This window comes from Ochlerotatus camptorhynchus, unplaced genomic scaffold (assembly GCF_037179485.1).
Source record: "Ochlerotatus camptorhynchus isolate MF236.1 unplaced genomic scaffold, CSIRO-AGI_Acam_v1.1 ptg000822l, whole genome shotgun sequence".
Lineage (NCBI taxonomy): Eukaryota > Metazoa > Arthropoda > Insecta > Diptera > Culicidae > Ochlerotatus > Ochlerotatus camptorhynchus.
Window position 1 is genome coordinate 40,170 of NW_027041283.1, and position 18,531 is coordinate 58,700.

Sequence of the window (18,531 nt, forward strand, 5' to 3'; positions counted from 1 at the left end):
ACGGTCATATGTATAAACGCTAGGGGGTTTCATGAGAATTTTTAAAGATATTATTATTTTAATGTATCAAAAATACGCAAAAATTGAGCACTTCTGAAAACTGTTGTACCATAGAGGTAACTCTCAGACCAGAAGGTCCCGAAGAAACGAGCTCAACTTTTTGGCTCAGCTCTGGTACTATCAACAATCAATACGAAACTAACGATTTTAAATTGGCTCACTACTTGACTAGCCTATTGGTCCCCAGCAAATCGATTAACGTACCCCATTCTAGTCAAAATTCTAATACTACACAATGTTGTTTTGATTTGCTATGAAAATTTGACAGATAAAATGAGAGTTTAGTGGATTTTCCTATGTTTCGAGGGGTGAATCGATTAGCTTGGGACCGAAGGTCCCGAAATAACGTGCTTAACTTTTTGGCTCAGCTCTGGTACTCTCTTCGGTCCCAAGCTAATCGATGCACTCCTCGAAACATAGGAAAATCCACTAACCCCTCATTTTATCTGTCAAACTTTCATTGCGAATCAAAACAAACATTGTGTAGTAATGGAATTTCGACTAGAATGGGGTACGTTAATCGATTTGCTTGGGACCAATAGGCTAGTCAAGTAGTGAGCCAATTTAGAATCGTTTGTTTCGAATTGATTGTTGGTTATACCCTGGGGGCAAGACAGCTTTCGATCATGAGTAAAACCGGAGTTAATTCTGAGTAACTCTGAGTAACTCACATTGCTCAATATCTTATATACACATAGCAACCTGATTGTTATATTGAAAATAATGTTGAAACCGATGCTGTCAAGCAAAGTAAGTTGACGTGCTTTCTTGGAATTTTTGTGTAGGGACTTTTGAGACGGTTCGATAGGTTCGGATTAGGCTAAATTAATTCAATTCTTAGAGCAATATAGTAAACGTTTATATATTTTTTTAAACTTCCAGAAACTCAATGAAAACGTAATTTACACAAATATATAAAAATAATAGCGTACATACAGGCTGCACGATTTTCAAAAAGATAAGAATACAGTGCCTTCCCATTATTGGTGACAAATGATTTTTGCATGTTATGCTGTCTATAAATTCATCGAAAGCTCCATTCAATTTATAATATTACTCGATCATTCTTTAGGGATTAGACGTTTGATATTTCATGAAATGTTGTGTGCTTGAGGAAATAAACATATGAGGCCGTGTTTCCAAAAACGGTACGGCACTGTTTATGGTTGTTGACCATGGCATGATTATTAATGTTAAGGTTCCACAAAGGGTAAATAATTTGTTTACTTCTTCATTTTGGAATATCCTTCTATATGTATTCACCATTAAATACATCCACTCACCCATGCTAATGGATCTTCACAATTGCTTGTTTTAATAAACTTTAATTCATTACTAGAGGCAATACATCTGGCAACACTTTTTTAATGATACATTTACGATTGCTGGCAAAGCGCTAAAGTTGAAGTGGTTTTCTTGGTGTTTAATTTTGTGTTTGTTTGTTGAGTTTTGAGAAGCAGTTGTTTTGAATTTCGTGTATTCGATTGTGTGTAATTGTGGTATGCTTCGAAGAACACAAGTAAGTAAATACAGTGAATGTGCTTTAGCCGGGAAGTTTTCGACCTAAAATCATGAAATAGGGTTAACTACCCCATTTCCGGCCTATTAAGCACAACCCGCGCTTAGTCTTTCTTAATCTAGCGCAGTTTAGTATCAAACAGAATGTTATTAAAACTGATGGCTTCCAAATTTATTTACCTTTCCGTATGTACCGTAAGATTTAATAAAGAGAAACCAATCATTGAGATATTGGCAAAAGTCTAACACTGCTTCTTGACGCCAAACTCGGCCTACGGATTCTAAACTCGGCCTAACGCATTGAAACGCCATTGAAACGCCAATGTATTCACTTCGGCCTATCGGATGAAGATAAAAATTGATTCGGTCGGAGCGCTTCTTTTGTTTTTGGGAATAATGGGTGCATACCTTCATATCACGCGTTCTCATTGACTTTGTTCCGTAGCTTATTAACTAAAGTATCGTACCAAACGCATAATTTACTGGTTAACTCTGAAATCATGGATTTATTTGATGTTTTCTGCTCGATAGGCCCAAAATGGGCGATTAAGCTGAAGTAGTTCTCTACCCTACATGTGTTAAATTTTTGTATTAATAATGTGTGAATATATGTGTATACGAATGATGATGATTGAAGAAAATTTAAAAAACAAGAAGAATACAAATTTAATTGTTGAACCTTAACAAACTCCACGAAGCTGGTCAGAGCTGACCTAATCTGGCCTAGAATCAGAAACTACATAATATGCTACAATCAGCAGTCAAGGACCAATTATATTGACCACGAAGGAAGTTTAAAGCTCAGGTTGTACCTCAGGTAACCGAAAAGGAGCATTCCCCTTTTGGAACGGGTCACTCCCGTCACTCTTGTATCGTCCTAGGCCATGTCAATGCTCACCAACGAGGGAAGGCGCCTGAAAGGCATCCAAGCCACACACAAAAGACAAGCCTCGTAAAACCGTCGTGCAGTCAAATCACCACAGGAGCATTTCGGTTGTCCACAATTCGATTTGTTAAACGAGCGATTCGATCTTTCAAATGGGCGAACAGATGCTTCAAACGAAAAATGCTGTCAGACGATATTTTCTTTGATCAGAAAATCGAGACTACTTTTGATCAATTTTGAGTAAATATGAGTAACTCAATAAAACAGCAAAAAAGGTTATCTTCCATTTAATTCCACTTAATTAATTTTGGTATCCATGACAGATACGTATTTCGACTACAATGTGCAGTCTTCATCAGTGTCATTCCCACTAAAGAACTTATCAAAATCTAACCCCCTTAAGTACTCATCCCCTAGGTAAAAAAAAGTCAAGATCATAGGTATAAAAATGAAACTACAATGTGTTGAATCGGAACCTACCTAACTAATAAAAACCAAAGATTTAAGTAAGCTAAAGGAGAAAAATCTATACAACTCTCTAATAAGGAAAATCCCCAAAGGCTTGGTAGCCATCATAATAAAGTAATGAAATTGGGTTGTTAGCGGAATGCTAAATAAAGTTCTTTAGTGGGAATGACACTGATGAAGACTGCACATTGTAGTCGAAATACGTATCTGTCATGGATACCAAAATTAATTAAGTGGAATTAAATGGAAGATAACCTTTTTTGCTGTTTTATTTAGCATTCCGCTAACAACAAAATTTCATTACTTTATGAGTAACTCAAATTTACTCGTTGCAAATATATTTACTCAGAGTACGTACAGCTGTCTTGCCACCAGGTATTCCCCTACTTATCCTGCAAACGCATCGCCGGACTATCGGGGTTTTTTAATACGACTATCAAATCCTCGATCAAATCCATATTAAAAAAAATCAAAAGAAACCGACAGCATTTTTATACTCCCCCTTATTCTGCGAGTCACGTGACTCTCTCTCACCGGAGAGGTGACAATAGTCACCTCGTGTGAGGTGACTCCATTTGATTTACATGGAGAGTCACCTCACACGAGGTGACATTTGTCACCTCACCGGTGACAGAGAGTCACGTGACTCGCAGAATAAGCGGGACTGTATATTCTGAGAACAGACATCCAAGTCAAATTCCTAAAGTGTGTAAGAAATATAACTGCTATTTTCAATAGACATTTGAAACTAGCAATATCGTGGTGGCGCTAGTGTCGCTATCCATCGACGTCGACGACTGGCAGACGTCATCTTAACATAAATCCGGAGAACGTTGAGATTTGGACGTAATTGCTTTTGTAAACAAACACGTCATTCAACGATTTCTCCGAGGGGGGCGACACATCTAAATCTCAATTCTAGATGCTCAAAAAATCTCACACTATAGCGAATCAATCTTCGAAAAATCATCTTTCATTTCTCGCATCTACTTGCATCGTGCTTCAACTTTTTGCAGGAAAGCTTCAAAATCGACATAAATCTTCCTTCTATCTATATTCGTGCGTGCAGCTAGCCACAGCAAAACACATTCTTTTCTGCATCGCCCGAAAAAAAAAATCCAATTAAAATACAATGATTTTCATTGTCATTGTAACCATAATATTTACTGTCAAAACATTGGACATTTTTGTCCATTACCATAAAATCACAACGAAATTCATGGTTCATAACAATAAAAATCATGGTATTTGAGAAATTTACAGTAAAAAGGGGGGATTGTTCAGCATCTTAACAATAAAAAAAAGTATTGATGTATTGTATTGATGAAGTTCGTTCGATCGATGTTGGAACATAGACAAACGTTTTCAGCTTACATCAGTATATGTACATAAAATAAATTATTTTGCCAAGAGGATTAAACGAGGGTGGGCCTTAACATTCCAGTTTCACGGCAATCAAATAGTGCTATATGCATGGACCAAACACAGCGTCCATTGGCTCTTCAATCAGACAATTCAATAGGAGGTGTTTGTTTCTTTCGCATCAACTAACTAAGTACCCACGACGCACAGTGGGGCAGCGAAGTCATTCGTGTGGCCAAAACCTCTAGCGCCGTTGGTTTGCTTTCTACAGTGATACAATGTTCTACAAAGTTGCTCAATACTAAAAGCGCCATCTTTTGAAAGTTTCATATTAGTTCATTTTTACGTCACATAGGTGGCGCTCGAGTCTATCTTTTGAACGGAGCATCTTAGCCGAATGGTTTTCACGGCAAAGTTGTGTAATTTGAAGTGTTGAGAAATTTTGTCGAAGACATCAAAACTCTATGACTCATATTAAGCGAGATATCGGGCAATTAGGAAAACTAACCTCTAAAATTGCGTTTTTTCCTTTTTTCACCTCTATACGTCAAATGTATATGTTTTATACTCTGATAATAATCAAAATGGTTTCACTCATCCAATAAATACCCATTACTTTATATATCATGCTTTATTATAAAGTTATTAACATAAATGTCTCAAAAAAGTGATGTATAAAAATGTCAATTACTCAAAATATAGCAAAAAGGAGCAGCCAATTTTTTTACAGTGATTAGTGTAGACATTGCTGGGTAAAATAACGACCACAGTTCAACAGGCAACTGCAGGCATTTTCATATAACATCATTTGAATATTGCATATGGTAAATTCTTTCAAATTTGTTGAAATTTTGCTTTGTGTGTGAACATGATAAAATGTTATTGATGAATGCAATAGATGCATGATTAGATTACTAGGAGACTTAAAACTGCTGGTTTATAATGTCCATCCTCCAACGTCCTCCATAGTGTCCTTTCGACTTGTTTTGCAACTGTATCGTTCTCGAAATTTTCTGAAGTCTTTATTTCTGGCTTCCTGAGCCTCCCCGCTTAACATACCAATTGCAAGCAATGCAATTTGGATTGCTTGCGATCCGTGGATTAAAACCTTATGGACAGAGGCTGGCATTGGATACCATTTATAAAGGTTAACATAAAGACGAGCAGTTTCTTCAGCAAAATTTCACAATGCTGCTATGTTGATCGAAAATCCGGAAGACAACGTATGAAGAATTGTATCGAATCGGTCAATTAGTTCTTTATTAATACCAGTTATTGCATTTGTTTGGGTTCCGTTAGTGAAGAATCTGCGTGCTTCTGTGCTTGTGTTTCTGATTGTTTGTAATCTATTCAGATCAATAACATCTTATCATGTTTTACACACAAAGCAAAATTTCAACAAATTTGAAAGAATTTACCATACACACTTAGAAATAACTAATTTTACACGTGACGGAATCAATCTTTGACATAAAGTATGAAAAGTAAACACAAATTTCATGTAAAATTAAGGTCCCCGAGACTGAAAAGTTCGATACTCGACGAAAACTACGTTTGATTGACTTGAATTTCGCGTCTATTATGACTCAATTTTATGTCAAATTTGACGCTCGTATATGTCAGTCTCAGAGCATTTAAAATTACATCAATTTTTCTAAGTGTGTATGCAATATTCAAATAATGTTATGTGAAAATGCCTGCAGTTGCCTGTTGAACTGTGATCGTTATTTTACCCAGCAAGGTCTACACTAAACACTGTAAAAAAATTGGCTGCTACTTTTTGCTATATTTTGAGTAATTGACATTTTTATACATCACTTTTTTGAGACATTTATGTTAATAACTTTATAATAAAGCATGATATATAAAGTAATGGGTATTTATTGGATGAGTGAAACCATTTTGATAATTATCAGAGTATAAAACATATACATTTGACGTATAGAGGTGAAAAAAAGGAAAAAACGCAATTTTAGAGGTTAGTTTTCCTAATTGCCGATATCTCGCTTAATATGAGTCATAGAGTTTTAACGTCTTCGACAAAATTTCTCAACATTTCAAACTACACAACTTTGCCGTGAAAACCATTCGGCTAGGATGCTCCGTTCAAAAGATAGACTCGAGCGCCACCTATGTGGCGTAAAAATGAACTAATATGAAACTTTCAAAAGATGGCGCTTTTAGTATTGAGCAACTTTGTAGAACATTGTATTACTGTAGAAAGCAAACCAACGGCGCTAGAGGTTTTGGCCACACGAATGGCTTCGCTGCCCCAATGTGCGACGGTTAAATAATACATAGCCCTTTATTTATCACACCAAAAAATGTAATACAAGGTTTGTTAAGCTTTTCACTAATTTGTATTTGACTTAAACTAGGAACAACGTAATGAATTAAAATGCCGTCGTGGGTCTCCTGCCCGTGCAATACAGTGACCTGGTTGAGGTGGACTGATCATTGAACCCGCACGACCGTTTCAGGTAGTTCAGTCCTCCGTCGATACGATGATTTTCTTCGGCTAGTGAGAGTGGGTGAAATCTGTTCATAATGGCTGAGATTAGTGTGTTTGTAAATATGACAGTATGCAAAAATTTAACTTGAGGCTACTTAGTTATTTTTTGAGTAAATACGAGTAACTCAGAGTTACTCAATGTAAATATATTAGCTCAGAGTATAGCTGACTTGCCCCTAGGTTATACCCCATTCACATTATAGCGTATATCACGTGATATACGCTGTCTTGCAATGAGCACTCATACATCTAGTATTCACTGGAAATCCTTTGTATGAGTGCTCATTACAAGACAGCCTATATTACGTGATATAGGCTGTAATGTGAACGGGGTATTAGAAGCCCTAGCTCCCGATGAGTTCATTAATTTGACCTTGGCCGATCGGTTGTTCTAGTTCCATAACTAGAACTTCTGAATGAACAACAAAAATGGTTTTTAAGCACCTCGTGCAAAAAGTGAACTGGTTCCAGCAATCAAAAATTAAGAATCGAAAAAAATTTCACAATTTTTTGTGTAAAAACAGATTTTTTTTATATATGTCTATATTTACGAATGACATTAACATATTTTTTATAAATATAAAACGTGAAAAATCAAAATCTTGGTAGGTTTTTTTAGACGTTTTCTACGCGGTATACCCATAGAGGTAACTCTAAGACTGGAAGGTCCCGAAGAAACGTGCTCAACTTTTTGACTCAGCTCTGGTACTCTCTTCGGTCCCAAACTAATCGATGCACCCCTCGAAACATAGAAAAATCCACGAGCCCCTCATTTTACCTGTCAAACTATCATAGCGAATCAAAACAAATATAGTGTAGTAATAAAATTTCGACTAGAATGGGGTACGTTAATCGATTTGCTTAGGACCAAAAGGCTAGTCAAGTAGTGAGCCAATTTAAAATCGTTAGTTGCCACCGGTTGGTATACCTCTGTGCAAAAAAGACCTGAGTGTATCCAGCTTTCCATGCTCGGTAATGGCGGCCTGTTTGTTTGAATAAATGTATCCTTCACTGTGCTTTTTGACACTATCTGGATGTTCGGATTTTGATCCCTCCCTTTCCCTCTCCCAGGAACAGAAGAAAATGGAACAACATACGCCCTCCAGTTAGTGTCAAAAAGTACAGTGAAGGATACATTTATTCATACAAACAGGCCGCCATTACCGAGCATGGAAAGCTGGATAATTACCGGTTTGTTAAGATTGGTGGTTTGTGCTGTTATCTATCCCTGATCTGAAATTATTAACCCTCTCCGTCCCATGATAGCACAGGTGATCCACAAATTTTCGGTCCGTCTCATGATTGTCAATCTACCATTAAATAGTCAGTACTTAATTAAGCTTCTCCGTGTATTCATTTTTCTCGTCCAAAGGTATTCATGAACATTGAACCGAGTAACTATTGAAAAAATAGCATACTATTGATATTTTTTAAGACCGTGGATATGGTAATTGCTACTCCGTTTCTGATCAAAACAAGTGGAATTTTAAACAGAACCACATATATGGTAGCTGGATCAGTCCACCGCTTGCCACGGTCTTTTGAGGAGGGAAGGATGATTAGTATGACAACCGCATCACAGGAGTAGAACTTCGGATCAGAAAGAGGCTCCACTTGTCATTTGCGAACACTAGCGCACCTAGCGGTAGAAGGCATCTTCTGCCTGCAGTTAAGATAGGCAGCATGCTATGATAGTGTGAGTACACATAGAAAGCCCGTGTGGAACGCTTCCATAAAACATCGCTTGTTGAGCAGAAAAACGAACCACATTTTGATTCACCGATTTGTTTGCACTTCCCCTTCTGTTCTGTAACCGCATGGTAACCAGCAAATTCCGATTAGCAATTTCCCCTTTCTTTTCGGATGTTTTCACGGAATTTTGATAATTTTCCCGGTTGTCTTCATCCAGGAAAAAATCTGCTGTCTAAGTAATGACCTATTTAACCAAGTATACGATTCGATCCAATCGCAGTTGGTTATATGCTTAATTAAAATGTATATCGCACAACCGAGAAAATTATCAAAATTCCGAGAGAAAAAAAAAGTTTGTTTCTGCTTTCAAAGTCGTCAACATGTGTCTATGTTTTATATACCTTGAAAAAGAGCTAATGAAAGGATGTTTTATGATATGTTCTCAAATTTTCTTTAGAATCATTCCCCTTCGCAGAATTATTTTCAGAGTTTCTCTAAGATTCCCTTGAACATTTCCTAATAATATTTAAGAACACTCCAAATAATTCATCCTAAGATTAACTTCGAATTATATTTAGAATTAGCCTGAATTCTCCATAGAATTTCCATGCAGTTCACTTCAATTCTGTTTATTATGTATTATCATGGAGCTCTCCTCTAAATTCATCTGAAAATTTACTTAGAATTCTCTAGACATTTTTCTTGAAATGGCTTTTTCTCGGAATTATCATAAAACTTTTCTCCGAATTCATTTGGATTTCATTGCAAATCTCTTTATACCCCGTTCACATAACAGCGTATATCACGTGATATACGCTGTCTTGCAATGAGCACTCATACATCTAGTATTCACTGGAAATCCTATGTATGAGTACTCACTGCAAGACAGCCTATATCAGGCATAACATTTGATAACGGCACAAAAGCATTTGTAAACAAACTTTCTAAGGCTCTTTACACGTGAACCAAAGTACGCCCACGCAAACCAATACCACTTTCGGAAAGGTGATAGTTGCCCCTATCCGATGGTGTTGTTGGTTTGCGTGGGCGTACTTTGTTTCGCATTTAAAGGGCCTTAGAAAGTTTGTTTACATATGCTTTTGTGCCGTTATCAAATGTTATGCCTGATATTACGTGATATACAGGCTGTAATGTGAACGGGGTATTCGAATAAACCTGATGTGGGGTGGGACACATAAAAACAATCTTTGAAATTTTCTAAGTGTACCTACACTAGAAATACTACACGGTTAGAAAAAAGTTCTCAACATTAAGTTCTTTTCACTCATCTCGGCACTATAGTGCAGGAACCCTCGCAGGAACCCAAAAGTAGGTAAAGCGGGTCAAAGTAATTTTCATTTACTTGTGTGCAGTTCGTATGGAATTTTTCACTAGCTTTTTAACCAAAAGTAAGTTAGTTGTACCCAACAGTAGGTAAATATTATTATACCCAACGTTGGGTTCCCACACTTTACTACCCCTGTAGCACAGAACAGAAGGGGAAGTGCAAACAAATCGGTGAATCAAAAGATGGTTCGTTTTTCTGCTCAACAAGCGATGTATTGTGGTAGCGTTCCACACGGTCTTTCTATGTGCACTCACACTATCATAGGATGCTGCCTATCTTAACTGCAGGCAGAAGATGCCTTCTACCGCTAGGTGCGCTAGTGTTCATTTGCGACAAGTGGAGCCACTTTCTGATCTGAAGTTCCACTCCTGTGCCTGTAGGGTGGTTTTTGCTCCTTCTTTTTTGACTACATTAGAAGGAGAAAATGAGATAAACTAATCAAAAGTAGGTAAAAGTGAACTGGTCGTTGGGAACTTTTTTCTTACCGTGTACACCTGTAAGAATCAACATTATGAGTAAAATTTAACCCATTTTCAATAGAGTGGTATTACTCTTTAATGAGTAATTTATTATACCTGTATACTGTTAGCAGCTACTCATAATAATTAACAATTATTGTTAAACTAATTTACTCATTAATGAGTAGAGCCACTTAGTACACGGTAATCGCAAAATATCCAATAATGATTACAAAGTAAGCATTTTCGAGGGAGACTGGGACTACCCATTAAATGAGTAAAAATATTAGCCATTTATGAGTATTTGTCACTCACAAACGAATACTTACTACTTGTTTTTGTAGTTGAAATTACTCATAAATGGGTAAAATTTTACTCATTGAATGGGTAGTCCCAGTTTCCCTCGAAAATGCTTACTTTGTAGTCATTATTGGGTATTTTGCGGTTACCGTGTAGAGCGATTTCGATGTTTCGACTTGAATATACGCTATTTCAAAACCACCCAAATTTGGCCCATCTGTCAAAACTGAACCTACCCAAAAATGGGTAAACTATGTTGGGAGTGACAAGTTGACAAATGAACAAAGTCGATCGGATTCATTTCTAGAGTAACATTTGAAATAGGCCTATGTCTAAAACGTAAACAAACCAGAAAATGAATTTTAAATTTTGACCGTCATTATTCAATTCATATTTAAGAAAATTGAAGTATTTTAGGCATTTATATTGTTCACAATAACAATAGTAACTGTATCTCAGTATACAACATCCAAAATATGCGAAAAGCTTTCAAAATTATATGAAAATCGATAACAATATAATTTCTTAAATTAATAAGCCTTTTTTGTGAATCTTTCAATGGATAGGCCCTTTTTGTTAAGCCGTTGTGCTTGTCATCAGAAATGGTAGGCCCTTTGCTAAGCCTTTTCGCAACGTCAAATAAATTCAAAACAAATCATCGGCCCTGCCTCAAGCAGTAGGGCCTAGCTTTGGTTTGAAATTTTTCAATCATCGGCCCTTCTACGTCACTAGGCTTATCAATGAAATGAAATAAATGAATGGTTGGCCGTTTTAGCGTGCGGGCCTATTAATGAATCGAAAAATTTCGTTGACCGGCCGTTTCGAAAATCGAGTTGTTTTTAATGATTTTTCTCGATTATACGGAACTTTCCTACACGATTAGTAGCTATCAAGCAGTGCTAAAGAATGGTAGCAAAACCCGATTTGTTTACGTTTTGGACATAGGCCCATTTCAAATGTTACTCTAGATTTCGATTAGAGTCGGTGTATAATTATACACCGACTCTAATTTCGATGATGTCAATTTGTCAACTTGTCACTCCCAACATAGTTTACCCATTTTTGGGTAGGTTCAGTTTTTACCGATCTGGTTCGATTCTATCCAAATTTGGGTAGTTTTGAAATAGCGTGTAGTCTGAGGTTTCATTCCAACAGAGGACGGTGGTTTGGTACACTCAAAGATAAATTAAATCAAAAAAACTTAAAAAGTATGCAGATTCCCGCTTCACCTTATTGAGTCCGAGCCATGATTACTTCGGCAGTAGTCATACATGATTAAATTCGAAGTAATCTTTCCAGTATTAAATTTTATTCTTTTTGAATATTAATATGTAATCAAATATAGGGGAAATGACGGCTTTGGCATGCCAGACTATTTTCGGCAACCCAAATTGAAACACTATTTTCACTGGATTTTCATACGAAAACACTTCGCTGAATGCATGCAAACTATTCCTTATGCTTTCAGCTTCAATTTGACTATATTTTTACCACTGAGAAAAAGCAATCTAGCAAGGTTTTCTTGAAATGAAACACACGCACTACAAATTGTAGCTGATTTCGAGTTGCCGATAATAGAACAGCAAATTTACATGCAGTTCAAATGGAACGGTTGCCGAAGAAAAACTGGTTGCCGACAATACTCGCTCTCACTAGAGAAGATTGGAGCTTTGTAAAAGCGTTTCAAAACAGTTTTTGACAATTTTTTCGACTGAAATTGTTAGAGCAGCTGGCAGCAATAGATTGTAAACAAACCAATACTGCATATGTGTGCGTTCCTTAGAGAAAAAGGCTATATAAAGAAGGTCGCTGCTTAGGTTGCCGAGAATACGTAAATTCCCCTATTAAAATTCAATCAAAAAGTTTTAAAATAGACTCAAAAATGATTAGAATTTATTCAAAAAAGATAATTTTCAATCTAATCAACCATGATTAAACTGGGTTTAATATAAGATGATTATTTTTTAGAAAGAGAGTATTAATTGTTAATTATTCGATATGATTGAACTGAGCTTAATGTCAAATTGATTAAATTTCAAGCAAAATGGGAATAGTTAAATTTATCAGTGTATATAGATACTATAGATTCCATAGATAAGCGGAGGCACAAAAAGTGTTTTTGGCAACCATGAAAAATAAATCTAGGTAGAGCTGGAATTAGGGCCTAACAGCTTGTGTAAACAATGATTTCAATCGATGATTTCTAGAAACTCAAGGCTCGCCCACACAAACCAACCTCCTCATTGGGTAGGGAAAGACTTTCCCTATCCGATGGTTATGTTGGTCTGCGTGGGCGTGCCTTTAGTTCCTAGAAATCATCGATAGATGACATTGTTTACAAAAGCTGTTACGCCCTAATTCCAGCAGTATCTAGAAATGCTCTTACTGGCATTCGTGAAAAATGTTCATGCCATCATGTAGCTCTTCGTTGTGCAGTTTTGTTTTGTTTTGTGCCCAAAAGTTTAAAATGAAGTGCAAAGCAAATCTTTGCAACATTGAATCAAGGAGTGGTTTGCGTATTATTTCCTTCTTCCGTTTTCTGCCAAATAAATCAATATGTGGATTGTGGAAAGCGTTTTGTGCCCATAATATTACAATACTTCCCCTGAAAAACACTCCATGATGACGTCATGCTCGTTTGATTATAGAGATTTTTGACGTTTAATCGGCGCACACTACTGTACCATTTAAAGCGCACGAGTGCGAGCAAGAGGGAAATAGATTAGTGGGAAGGTTTGTTTTCGATTCATCCATGTGTGCTAGATAAAGAAAGGTGATTAAACGTCAAAAAGGTCTATTGTCACTATACACTAACTGACAGTTAGTTTGGCTACATTCTACTTTGCCTCCGCTTATCTACACGGGTAACCGCATTTTCGAGGGAGACTGGGACTACCCATTAAATGAGTAAAAAGATTACCCATTTATGAGTATTTGTTACTCACAAATAAATACTTACTACTTATTTTTGTATCCGACCAACCATTCGTGAAACTTCTTCAAAGTTCTTTATACAGAAATAAAGATTTATGTCGGCAATTATTTACTTTAAATTTTCTATGATTACTGTAGGAAGTAAGAGCAAGTAAGCTGTTGATAAATAAATATAAAATATTTAAATACTGATATCATCGTAGCTTTGAACTTTGACAAAGAGCAACAAAGATTGCCATCGAAGCACATTTATAATTTCCTGGTTATCGATTTGCATCGCTGGTTAAAGAGAGTTCGAGACACACCAGGTGACAGTTGGCAATGTTTATATTATTTATCGACATATTCGGCATTTCATCGGAAGAAGCAATCTGCCGGTAAATGAACGAGAAGACCGATGGCCGCGACGCAGCAAATGTTTACCATTGTAGTAAAATTGATACCTTTTTGATCTCTATTACACCTACATGGCTGACTGGTTGATGGTTATGACAAATAAATATTGAATTCATGTATGAAAAGATTTACATAAATTTCAATACACCACATACTAGAGTGTGTTTGCCTGTCGTTGATAAGCTCATCAACAGCAGCCGTGGACCCGAGGATTAGCAACCAACAACGAAATCAAGTACACCCCAGATGGCATGGGATCGAAACTAGAAATTATGCAGATAAAAAATCACAAATAAAATCAGCAGTTGTGTATCGATATTTTGATTTAACAACCGAAATCGATATTTTGATCTGGCAACACAATCGATATTTTAACATTGGTAACGATTGGTAGCAATATTTTGAGAAAGATCTTTATAAACGATTCACGATTAGACTTTTAGCATCTTTATAATTATTCATAAAATGGTGACGATCGCTATCGAAATTTTTCTACCCAAGATGTCTTCTAAATTCATTCCCCTTTCCATAAGTACCGTTGAATTTGATAAAGAGCCACACATTGTTGAGATATTGTTAAAAATCTAACACTGCTTCTTGATTCCAAATCCGTCCTACGAGTTTCAATTCCGTCCAAACGCATTGAAACGCCATTGGATTTTCTTCGTCCTACGGATGAAGGTAGAAAAAGCGAGTTTGCTAGGAGCGCTTCTTTTGTTTTGAGAACAATGAGTGTAAATATGCACACAATACGCTCTAATACGCTTTGTGTTGTAGCTTGTGCACTAACGCATCGGTACAAACGTATTACTGATTTGTGCACCTTTAAGGTTCTACAAAGGGTAAGTAATTTTGTGTTCTTCTTCTTTTTTAAATATCATAAAATCATCATCATTAGTTTACACATACATTCATATATTATGAATACGAAAATTTAAAACATGTATTTCGTGGGTAAAACACGAAAATTTCCTGGGGAAAACACAATCACTGTATTTACTTACTTGTGTTCTTCGAAGTATAGCACAATTAAACGCAATCGAATACACGAAACTCAAAACAACTGCTTCACAAAACTCTTGGTGAACAAAATTCATCACAAAGAAAACCATTTCTACTTTACTGCTTTGCTAGCAATCGTGAAAGTATCATTGAAACAGCGGTGCCAGATGTATTGCCTCTAGCAATGAATTTAAGTTTATTTAAACAATTAATTGCGAAGTCTGCCTTATTAACATAGATGAGTGGATGTATTTAATGGTGGATAAATATCAAAAACTGATTAAATAAAACATAAATGACCATTTTAAACATTTTACCGGTCCAATTAAAAAAGTCACAGAAGATTGAATTCAACACTAACAGGGTTGATGGCAGCAGTGCACGTAGCCTGTTATACACTTTTCCGCTCAGGGGTGTAAACAAACTTGCATACAGCGCAGTCTGGCAGTGCTTATGTTTTGTCTGCTACATTCTTATCCACTAGATAGTGTGACATCACATTTGCTGTTGTATTGAAATGAAGGAAGAAAAGAGATGGTTAAGTTTTCCTCACCATACCAGTTGATATTTATGAAAAATGGGCAGTTTTGGCGTGGGGACATGCAGTAAACAAAATAATGACCCTTTGTAGAACCTTAAATCATTGATTATACTGATGTTTTCTGCTCGATAGAACGGAAATGGACGATTACGACGAAGTAGCGCTCTACCCTATATGTTTAAAATAAACTTCAAAATCATGTTTAAAGTAAAAATATTTATTTTAGATTCAAAAAAATGTCAAAGCAAAAATATTCACGTTTATTTTCAACACGAATATTTTTAAAATAAACGTAGCATGACTTTTATTTTAAACATTGATGTCACATGACATTAAACATAAAATACGTTTGAAATAAATCTAATTTATTTTTGTGGCCAGAACAAACTGAGTTTACGTTAATATTTACCTCAAATATTTTTATTTCGATAATATTTTTTTAATCGATGTACGATGTACATCGATTTTGCGAACAAAATTACATCCATTGATGTATTATTGCATCTGCTTTTTGCTATTACACAGCAACAAAAATGTAATATCGATCAATGTAATTCAAGCTGATGTATGAAATAATGATGTAATAGCAATAAGCAGATACAATATTACATCAATGGATGTAATTTTGTTCGCAAAATCGATGTACATCGTACAACGTTATATTACACAACCGATGGATTGACCTGGGTGCAGCAGTTTGGGTTTAATATTCAACAACTTTTTTTTCTGTGTACATCATTATTTCATATACATCAGCTGCATTGTTTTGCTGTGTATACTATACACGCTAAGATCAGTTTACCTAGACGGTACAAAGAGATTACCGAGATTGGCCGTAAATTGCACAAACTCACATATGGGTAATTTTTTTAACCCAGATATGGGTTCTTATGATCCATAAATGATTTATTTTTGTGCAAATTTGACTTAAATTTATCCATATTTGGGTTAAAAAATTTACCCATATCTGAGTTTGTGCAGTTTACGCCTGATTTGGGTAAAGTAAACCTACATTTGGGTTATCTGATCTTAGCGTGTAGGAAGGTTTCGTGGTTGATGTCTTCGATAATTCCACATTATCCACAGCCGTGAATTTTTACACAACTACACCTTAATTAGTTCCAACTACCTTGATCCAACCGTCGACGCATCGTTCTGCAGCTGTCAAGCCAACTGTCACATCAATTTAGAAAGTTCTCAACCAACAATTGAAATGGGCCTATCAGCTTTTGTAATCAATACTTTGAAAGCCTTTTTCTCGCAAAGAATAGGCCGCTCACGCAAAACAACAGCATCATAGGGTAGGATAGAATTTTTCCTACACGATGATGCCATTGATTTGCGTAAGCGGCCTTCGTTTTGCGAGGAAAGGGCTTAAACATTTTGTTTCAAAAATCTGGTAGGCCCTTTTCAGTTATTGGTCGAGAGTTTTCTGCAAAAAGGTTTGTCCTCTCTCCGGCAAACAGCCAGCAAAAATTATTCAGAGTGAATTGGCGAGTTTTTCATTCCTTCTAGCCGTGAAAAGTTGTACAGTAGATAGTTTTTACAGTCCATCAAACAGGTTTTATTTTGTTTCGACAATGCGAGTACCTGCTGGCAGCAACATTAAGTTATCATAGATCGTGTCTAGCTCATAGTCTACGCCGCATAACACGATAAACACAGCAAGAAAATCGTCTGGAGGAAGTCTACGACAGAGTTCCACTCCGCTCCATCCCATCGGAGCCACCAAAAATCCTTTAATTGGAACTTCCTGCAAACTTCATAGGAATCTCTAGTGTTAACTATCTCGAACAGAATAAATTCCGACAGCATCAGTGATGTCTCCCCACAAATGAGTGCTATTGGATGAGGATAGTATTTTGTGACTCGAATAAACGTCGAGTGGCTGGACGCTAGCAAGGACAAAGTGGTGGTGGCCTAGATTTGGTCGGGAATCATTGAACTGCGAGACAAAGGTTACCACTGAGAAACAGCGATAACGCACAGACGTGAGGAAAGACATGCTGAAGGTATGTAAATATTATTCACTGACCTTCGACAGACACTGCAAATGGACAAGGCTAGATCCATGATTCGCGAGTCGTGAAATGTTACTTTCTTCTGCATACCTAATTCAATTACGAAACAGTAATCGATTTGCAATTATGTTTATGTTTCTATGTGACTAATTATGGTGCTTTAATGAGTAACTGTTCGGATTTTGATAATTCAGTAGGTTAATTTCGAATACTCAAACGTGACTAATAATGATCCACGCAATCTTTCAGAACAACCAGACGTCATTCGAGGAAAAATGGCCCCAAATGCGGCCGATAGTGCTGAAGCTTTTAAAGCAGGAACCGGTCACGCACTCCGAATGGCAGGAGCTATTCTATGCGGTACATTTGGTGTGCCTCTGGGATGACAAGGGTCCTTCCAAAATACATGACTGCCTCCAGGAGGACATCGTAACATTCATCAAACAAGCCCAAAGCCGAGTACTTGCGCAACGCGAGGAACAGGCCCTGCTGAAGGCATACATCGTCGAATGGAGAAAGTTCTTTACCCAGAGCAGTTATCTACCATTACCATTCTGGCAGTTGGAGAATGCCCTGCAGGTGAGTTGGCACCAACAAAAGTGATTTTAGTTCGCACAAGACAGTCCTTCATTCATGTGTTATAAATGCAAACGTTGTCGTGTGTGGTGGTCGCAGAAACCTGAATGTTTGCAAGGGTTTTCGTTAATACTGTGCTAGTACAATGGATATGGAGAGCTGGGTTCAGAATGTTAAAGCTATAAAATAAATGAATTTTTTATTCCCTAAATCGGATTTTAACACGAAAACGTACCTACACACTTAGATTTTTTCGCCGAGATGGGCACCACCGAGCAGCTCGGCATTTTATTTTGCTGGATCTCAGTGAAAAACTTGCCGAGATTCAGCTAACAAACGGGAATTTTGCCGAGATCTCAGCTAACAAACATATTTTTTGCTGAATTACCAGCAAAATAAAATGCCGAGCTGCTCGGTGGTGCCCATCTCGGCAAAAAAATCTTAGTGTGTACTACGT

At 36.7% G+C, this 18,531-nt stretch overlaps 1 protein-coding gene across 1 annotated transcript; it reads left to right on the forward strand.

Annotated features, from left to right (window-relative positions):
* The first annotated feature begins 16,910 nt into the window (after positions 1 to 16,910).
* On the forward strand, positions 16,911 to 18,116 carry LOC135715146 (cullin-5-like). Its single transcript, XM_065238543.1, has 2 exons — positions 16,911 to 17,489; positions 17,748 to 18,116. The coding sequence occupies exons 1-2, from the start codon at positions 17,481 to 17,483 to the stop codon at positions 18,099 to 18,101; spliced, it is 363 nt and encodes a 120-aa protein (XP_065094615.1). The 5' UTR covers positions 16,911 to 17,480; the 3' UTR covers positions 18,102 to 18,116.
* The last annotated feature ends 415 nt before the right edge of the window (positions 18,117 to 18,531 follow it).